The 8458-nt window shown below is 49.5% G+C and overlaps 1 protein-coding gene across 15 annotated transcripts in view; it reads right to left on the bottom strand.

The window, feature by feature from the left end:
• Nucleotides 1-2940: 2940 nt before the first annotated feature.
• Nucleotides 2941-8458, bottom strand: part of Depdc5 (DEP domain containing 5, GATOR1 subcomplex subunit) — a 139266-nt gene continuing 133748 nt past the window's right edge. For 5 of the 15 annotated variants that reach the window (XM_074060950.1, XM_074060953.1, XM_074060956.1 and 2 more), the window contains 2 exons: nucleotides 6963-7045; nucleotides 2942-6804 (listed from right to left, as the gene is read on the bottom strand). In XM_074060950.1, the coding sequence (XP_073917051.1) occupies nucleotides 6512-6804; nucleotides 6963-7045 (376 nt within the window). In that variant the 3' untranslated portion in view covers nucleotides 2942-6511. Of the gene's footprint in view, nucleotides 6805-6962; nucleotides 7046-8458 lie in introns of all 15 variants that reach the window. The other 10 variants (XM_074060955.1, XM_074060952.1, XM_074060954.1 and 7 more) reach the window with 5 other exon arrangements.

The raw sequence follows: 8458 nt of genomic DNA, 5'->3' as shown, positions 1-8458 counted from the left end.
TGGCTCAAAAGGGAGAACCCTTGCCTAACAAGTACAAAGCCCTGAGTTAAAAAACCCAATACTGCCAAAAAGAACAAGGAAAGAGAAAAATGTAAGACAGCCACAGCACGTGAGCACCAAATACTACCAGAATTCTAGCCCTGGTTCTGTTCCACAATTTTTTATTGCCATTGGGGGTTTGCTAACTTTTTGCCTGGGCTACCATCAAACCTCAATCCCCCTGATCTCAGCCTCCTGAGTAGCTAGGATTACAGGCGTGAGCCACTGGTGCCTGGCTATTGTTTTATAAGAGTCAGGGCCAGGTTGGTCCTGAACTCTTGAGTTCATGTGATCTTCCTGCCTCAGCCTCCCAAGTAGCTTGACTATACTTGCACACACCATGCCCAGCTGGGTCAGGTTGTTTTGAGACAAGCCTTGGGACAAACGTCTCTGAGGTTTGCCTTTGGCAGAGCCTTTGCCACCTTCTCCCTCCTGTCTGTATTCAGGTTCTGAGGACACACAGCTTGGGGAGGGGAGAGGCAGGACATTTTACTTTGGAAAGAGACCACTTTCCAAAGATAGCATCTGGTCATGCCTACATTATGCTCTCAGAATGTGAGAGAAAAAGTGCCCAGAATAGGAGCTACTAGGCTTGGATAAACATCAAAGGCTTTAGGAAAATGTTTCTCTTAGGATGCCATGAGTTTAAAAATAAGATTTTCTGTGTCTTCGGAGACATTTGAGGAATATTAGAGGTGGGGAAGGGAGCCCGGTTAAGCAATCTGGTACAAGGTACTTGCAACAGTCACCAGCTGCCTGAGGGATGGAAATGACCCGGAATTGACTTTCTGCAGTCGGTCTTCCCGTTGGCTGAGGAGGGGAGAGATCTGGAGTCTTGTGGTCCTTAAGATGTCTTCCATACTCACAGCCATTGCAGAGGTCCAAAGGGGTTTACAGGAGATTGCACAGAAATCCCTGTGTCCACTGTCTTTATGGGGGGAGAGATTTTTCTTCTCAGAAGGCCCATGTGCTGATTCACCAAGGAAAAAGATGAATCTTGCTGCAAAGAAGCAGATGGAGGTCAATTCTGAAGGGTGGTAGACCAAATTCTTGGCACCTGCTCTATTAAAACAAAATGCTATACCCAGAGAACAGTGTGGGCCAGGCTGAGGTCAGGTGAGGCCAGCAGCTGCAGGTCAAAGGGAAGAACCAAGAGAACCGTCCAGATAGGAGCCTGGGGGAGGGCAAAGGCCACTGGCCCAGTACCTGCCAGAGAATCTGTGAGTGGGGCCATATGCCCTTACACTGCGTCTCTGTAGGGTTGCACCACACACGTAATAGTTACCTGAGTGAAATGGAGGGGCCTCCCCCACTGCCAACTTGGGCCCCAAGACATAGCAGTAGGTGGCCCTTGGCCGTGCCAGCATCACCAGGAGGTGACAGGGTGGTGTGGTGAGGAGGGACTAGGCTCGGGGGTCCACAAACCTGATTCCTGGTTCAGCTGTTTGTCAGCTGTGTGGTCCTGAGGTCTCTCACCTCTTATCTGGTATGTTGGTAAGATGCCAGCCAGGTGCTGGTGGCTCACACCTGTAATCCTAGCTGCTTGGGAGGCTGCGATCAAGGTTCGAGACCAGCCCAGGGAAAATAGTTCCAGAGACCTCCCCCCCCATCTCCAAAATAGCCACAGCAAAATGGACTGTAAGTGTGGCTCAATTGGTAGAGAACTTACTTCACAAGTGCAAAGCTCTGAGTTCAAACCCCAGTCCCACCAAAAAAAAAAAAAGGTGGTAAGTCCAACACATTGCATAGAACATAGGTAAAACCTCCAAAAATGGTGACCATCATGACTGCACACATCTCAAGTTTTCTGGGTAAGTGGAAACCTTTAACTCACTTTTATTCAGCTTCCTCTCTGTTTCCTATTCATTTCAGCAATGCCTCATAGATCTCAGGCATGTATCACATACTGTTTTTTGTTTTTTTTTGGTGGCACTGGGGCTTGAACTCAGGGCCTCACACTTGCTAGCCTTGATAGGCAGGCACTCTACACTTGACCGGTTGAACCACTCTGTCAATGTGTTGGGTATTTTTGAGATAGGGTCTTGCAAACTATTTGCCCAGGCTGGTGTCAAACCACCACGTTCCTCCTGATCTCTGCCTCCCAAGTAGCTAGGATTACAGGCGTGAGCCCCCCGTGCACTCCTTCTTTTTAATACTCAGAGTCCATTTGATTTGTTTTCTTTTTTTTTTTTGCAGAGCTGGGGATTGAACCCAGAGCTTTACAACTGCCAGATGAAAACTACCATTGAGCTGCACTCCCAGCCCCATTTAAAATTATTTTTTAATTTTTTTGTTAGTACTTGAGTTTGAACTAAGGAAAGCACATGCTAGAAAGGTGCTTTAGTTCTTTTGCTTTAGTCATTTTTTAGAGAGTATCTATCACCCCCCTGCCCCCGACCCAGGGCCAACCTCAGTCTGCGATCCTCCTGTGTAGCTGGAATTACAAACATGTACCATCATGCCCAGCTTGGTTTTTTGTTTCTTTCTTTTTTTTTTAGGTGCTGGGGTTGAACTCAGGGGCTTGCTCTTGCCAGGCAGGTGCTCCCCTACTTGAACCATATCCCCAGCCCCTCAGGTTGTTGAGATGGGGTCTCACTAACTTTCTGCCTGGGCTGGCCTGGAACTGTGATCCTTCTGATCTCCATATTCTAAGTACCTGGGATTACATGAGTGGGGTAATTTTTTTAAAATATTTTTTTGGCATTACTGTCATTTGAACTCAGGGTTTCCTGCTTGCTAGGCAGGCGCTCTATCACTTGAGCCAGGCCTCCAGCCCTGGGAAATTATTTTGATAGATTTCTCCCTACAAATGAATACAGGCTTCTGTGGTTATCCATCATCACATAGTCAGCCCTTCATATCTCTGGGTTCTACATCCTTAGATCCAACCAACCTCAGGTGGAAAATACTTGGGAAAAAAATTGTACTGAACCTGTACAGACTTTTTCCCTTTGTTCTTTATTCCCCAAACAATACAGTATAACAATCATTTATACAGCAGTTTCATTGCACCAGGAATTACAAATGATGAAGGGATGACTGAAAGTCCGTGGGAGGATATGCATGGATTTTGGGCAAATACTTGTCTTGAGCATCTGCACCTTCTGGTGTTCTCAGGGAGCCTTTGAACCAATCCCCATGGACAGGACACTGAGGGACAACAGTCCTTGACAGTTCCTGCCCCAGCTACTCAGCTCTTGGTAGTCTGCCTGTGCCTTTGGAGGTCCTTGCAGCTCTCCACAGGTTCCTGCTGCCACCCCAGTTGTCCTTACCCCCTGCTGTCAGGCTCTGTGTCTCTCAAGTGGTGCCCTACCAGGGGATCCTGTCAAGGTCCTTCTTACCATTCCTGTGTGTCTCCTTTGTGCCCCATGAGGGGCTCTGCTACATGCACCTGCTCCTCTGATCTCACAGACTCACTCATTTAACTCCCACTGACTTAAGTGAGGGCCAGAAGGGACAGTGTAAGGGGCTAGAGAGAGGCCAGGGGTCTGGGCCCTGCCTTCAGGAAACTCCCAGCCTAGTGAGCAGAACAGACCAGCAGACAAGTACAGTGTTAGAGGAGCAACAGAAGGAGGGGTGCATAGTACATATTGCAAATGCATGTACCGGATGACAAAAGTGAGGCCACATGGTTTCTACTTAACAGCTGAGGAAACAGGCTCTGAGACTGTTCTTCATTCTCACAGCTAACAAATGGCGGGGCTGGAATTTTAAATTCAGGTTCTCTTAGCCCCAAGCCTATTGTTTTTTTCCCTAGATACCAAGGCATGGTAACTCACAGCTGTACATCTGGTAGTGGGCGTGATCTGTATCCACACGCCTTTCTGATGCTGTAACAAAATAGCTGAGACTACATAACTTGTGAAGTTTACTTGGCTTGTGGTTCTGGAGGAACATAACACTGCCTAACACGGTGGACAACATCACCCCACGATGAGACACAGCAAGTATTCGAGCTCAGGTCTCTCTTCTTCCTACAGAGCCACCAAGGCCATCATGGAGTGAGTGCCACCCTTCTGACCTCATCTAACCAGTTCCCAAAGACTACTGACATGAATTTAGAGACTGAGTTGCCAGCACGTGAAATCTGAGGGTGGGGTACATCCAGACTACAGCAATGACTAACCCATCCACACCTGGGCAGGTCTGAGGGACAGGCTGGATGATGGTGTAGGAGAAAGGCATTGAGTTAAAATCCAGATTCTGACTTGGACAAGTGGGTGGAAGAAGATACCTGTCAGAGAGAGGAATGGAGGGGAGCTGAACGTGCCCCAGGGCAGGTGTGTTTCAGGCCCAGCTCTGACGGGTGAGTGACTCAGCGCTGTAACTCATCAGCTGCCCCCTTTTCTTCCAGATTATTCTCTGGGCCTTCCTCTCCTGGGTCATCTTTGGAAGAGGGCAGAAAGTGAGGGGCAGTTGTCCTTTATGCTCTGGGTAACTGAGGACCACGGGTGATCATACCGTGTGATCTGAACATGCCAGAAAGCTGTGTGTTCAGCATGTTGCTCAGAAAGCTGGTTTGGGAGTGTGGGGTGCAAGAGGAAGGGCACCCCGGCCCCCGCTGTCTTAAAAAAAATAATAGTAATAAAATAAAGCTGGTTTGGAATGTGGAGAAGATGACTCCCATCCGGGAATGTGAGAACAGTCACTAAAGAGCAAGTAATTGTGTATTGCCTTTCGTAAGTCCTTTCATATACACCTGTCTTTTCCACCCCCAAGCTCTGGGCTTGGACTCAGGGCCTTACACTTGTCAGGCAGGTGCTCTACCACTTGAACCACATTCCTAGCCTTTCACCTGTCTTGAACCTCCAACTACTCTGGTTCAAGCTACTTTCCCCTTTTATAAGTGAGAAGATTGACACTTACAGAGGAACAATGGTTTCTTTGAGGGACGTGAAGGTGAAGCAGGAAAAGAAAACAGGTTTTTAGCCAAGGCCAGTTCCACGATGGGAATCAACTGTTATGTTTTCACATATATTATAACAAACTATTTTCTACCAAGCTCTCCATGCAGCATCTCCAGAGTTCCAAATGAGTTCAGATGGCACAGCAGGTGCAAAGGATCTGGGTTGGTAAAGAGTCTTGAGTGCCAGGGACTGTTCAATGGCCAGGGTAGCCGCAGAAAAAAACTGCCCGTGAGACCAGGTTGTACAGGGCCATGGGGGCCGCAGCTAAGATTACTTTATTTTTTCTGGTGATGCTGGAGATTGAACCCAGTCTCATGCCTGCTAGGTATGTGCTCTACCACTGAGCTACATCCCCAGCCCTGCATCTAAGATTTTTGAAGTTCAAATCATCAAAGAATTCTAAACAAGTGGTATGCACAATAGGAGTGGTTTAAAAAGAAAAGGGGGAAAAAAAAAAAGACTCCAACCTCCCAGGGAAGAATGGCCTGGAGTGAAAGCAGAGAGAAGTTAGGTTCTCCAAGGATGTAAGAGCAAGATGAGGAGGCTGGACTGGGAGGAGTAGCACAGGGCCCTGGGAGAAGTGGATGTATCTACAAGGTACTGGTAAATTCACAGGGTATGTGATTAACTCCAGATGGAGAGATGGAGGAATATGTGGCCAAAACTGCCAGGTCCCCCATCTGGCCTGCAGCCCCCACCTCCCCTGAGCAGGTGAGGGCAGGGGGCTGAGTCTCAGCCCCAAGATGGGACCTAAGCTGAAGTGAGAGTCAACACAGGCTTTCCTTTGACATTTGTCAGAATCCCATGATGTCTGCATCCAAAGCTGGGCCGCCATTCAGAAGGTTCTGACAGCCCAGCCTACATACCTGGAATGTCACACTGCTCACGGGTCCTGACTGGAAATGTCCTTGCTCAAGGGCTGTGAAATGAAATCTCTCAGCCACTCACAGTCAGGCTCTCCAGGTCAGGACATCCTGGAGCCCTTTCCACCTCACTGGCTTGGTGACCTGGGCAGCTACCTCACTGACCTGGCACTACTGCTCAGCCCAGGGTGCAACTGTTGCTGTAGGGAAGGAGGCTGGGGACAGAGATGCTACACACAGAGCTTTATTTGTTTCCGGTATGTACAGGTATATACAACTGAAGTGAGTCTATGGTACATTATTTCACAGAATTATCTTACATACTCTGCATACTCCCGGGGAGGAAGTGGCAGATTTGTCCCAATTACTCCGGGGATGGCGGAGGAAAAGGATGCTAACTGCAGCCACCCTCTTTCAAGGACATTCACGGGGGCTGCTTGCCCTTCCAGACACTGAAGCCCTCCCACGGACAATCTGTGCCTCCTACCCGCCCTGGGCACTTGCTGGCGGGATCTGGGTGGCAGTAGCAAGCGGCAGCTGCTTCCAAAAGTCTTTCCCCTTGAAAAGACTTGTGCGAGGGCCAAAAAGCAGCAGTGGCCCCAACTCACTGACAGCAGCAAACTGACACCAGATGTGTACAGCCTGACCAGGGTCCGCGGCCCTCAGCACACATACGGCCCTCTACGCCCTGGGCACCTGGCTTCACGGGGCACTGGCGTGCATTTTCTCCAGGCAGCTGGTCCAGAACGTGACCAGCCGGTTGTCACGGTTGATGCAGAAGTCCGTGAAGTCCTTCAGCAGCCGATCAGCAAACTTCTCATCCCCTGTGGCACTGGAGCGCCACGTCTTCGTCAACATGGTGTTGTAGGCCCAGTTGTAGCCCACCCGCTCCTCGCAGAACATGTTCTGGTTGGTGGAGCTGGTGGAGTTCCGCCGGCGCCGCTGCTGTCCCGAGAACTTGCGCTTGGAGTAGGGCAGCTGCAGAAACACTGTTCCTGAAGGGACAGGGAGTAGGCAGGGCCTGGGTGGCAGCCACTGGGGCTGCCGAGGTGGCTCTGCCACCACAGGCTCGGTGCAGGGGAAGAGGACTGTGTGAACAGGCTCAGTCTCCCCCTCCACCCCAGGGCCCAACTTTTTGCCTGTAGCTCCTCACCTGTTACGTGGATGTACTGGGGTTTGTTCTCAGCAGGGAAGTTAAAAGCAGACACAGAGTATTTATCTTGAACAAACCCAAACCTAACAGAAGGACAGGAAGACACACTGGTCAGGGCCTCCAGAGCCAAAGGGACAAGGCTAAGAAGACCCTGTGACGGTCTGAGATGGAGATCTGGAAAGATCGTATTTAGGATGGACCACACAGCCTGCTTATTTCTGTTCTTACCACTTTTCAACATCCCCGCTTCCAACTCTGTGACTCGCCAGCCCTCCTGCTCCACCATCCACCATGCCACCTGCAGTGACCGAAAGCCCTCTGACCAGGTGCCTTCATTCCTGCCCAGCCACACCCTCCCTTCTGCAGCATCCCCTAGCCTTTGAAGCCCCACCTGTGCCTTAGCTGGAGGCAGTACCCACCCACATAGCTTCTTTATCATAATTCTCCTTAGCTACACCTCGCCCTCTTTCCCCACGGTTCTCAACAAGACCTTGAACTCAAATGGAATGAAGTACCCTAATTGAAACCCTTTTCATAAGAGTGGGGAACACTAGCCTGGTGCTCACTGACTAGCTGCAGTCTGGAAATGGGCAGGAGAACCATTTTTCATCCATGACTTGTTCTGTTCCCACTTCTCATCTATGGCTTGTTCTATTCCTGGTTTTTCTATTTCCATAAAGTACATTTATTATAGCCCTACCTGCTAAGAGCTGTAAAAGACGTGCTAACAGATGTGGCTCCTGCCCTCTTAAGTCTGAAGGGTTTATGTAATGAAGGCAGCGATGAGGCAGAGCTGAAGGGGGAAAATGCCTGTCTCCTTTCCTGGACCCAGCTCCTTGGGAAGGTTCTGGGTCGTATCCTCTGAGCTGCCAGGCTTTACCCTGGCACTCCGTAAGTATTTACCAAAGAGCACATGCAATCAAACGTGAATGAGCGGAAGGTGAGTGTATCCTGCAAGCCCCCTCATCTACAGGCTGCATTCAGCATGTGCAGGAATGGTCTGGATTTTTCCCCTGCTTCATCCCTACTTCCCAATAAAGCCTGCTGATTTACTCAGCATGGAGCAGCTTGACCAGAGGATTCTTGCTCCATTTCTTCCTTAGGACACAAGAAAAGACCTTTATTAAAGAAACAAAAACAAAAAAGCACAATGTAGCCATGGTCCCTGGCAGCCCCACTGTGCACTTAGGGAGAATGCAAGCCAGGATTGCAGTGAAGACAGGGGCTTCCATCCATTCCAGAGAGGAGGACGTTAGACACACACCCTAGCAACCCAGATGAAGGAGGAGGAGGAGCTGGGAGCCAGAGCAGAAGGGACACTGGGAAGATGGACACTTTCCTGCTTTTTTGTGGGTGAGCCAATGTACCATTTGAGAGCCACATATCCACTTCACAGTTCCACTGCATGCAAAAGCTACAAGCAAAACAACTACTCTGAGCAAAGCACTTCACTAAGCATTGCGGGAGGGAACAAAAATGAGAAAAATGCATGCTTT

This window comes from Castor canadensis, chromosome 18, assembly GCF_047511655.1.
Source record: "Castor canadensis chromosome 18, mCasCan1.hap1v2, whole genome shotgun sequence".
Taxonomy (NCBI): domain Eukaryota; kingdom Metazoa; phylum Chordata; class Mammalia; order Rodentia; family Castoridae; genus Castor; species Castor canadensis.
This window is presented reverse-complemented; position numbering and strand designations above follow the sequence as displayed.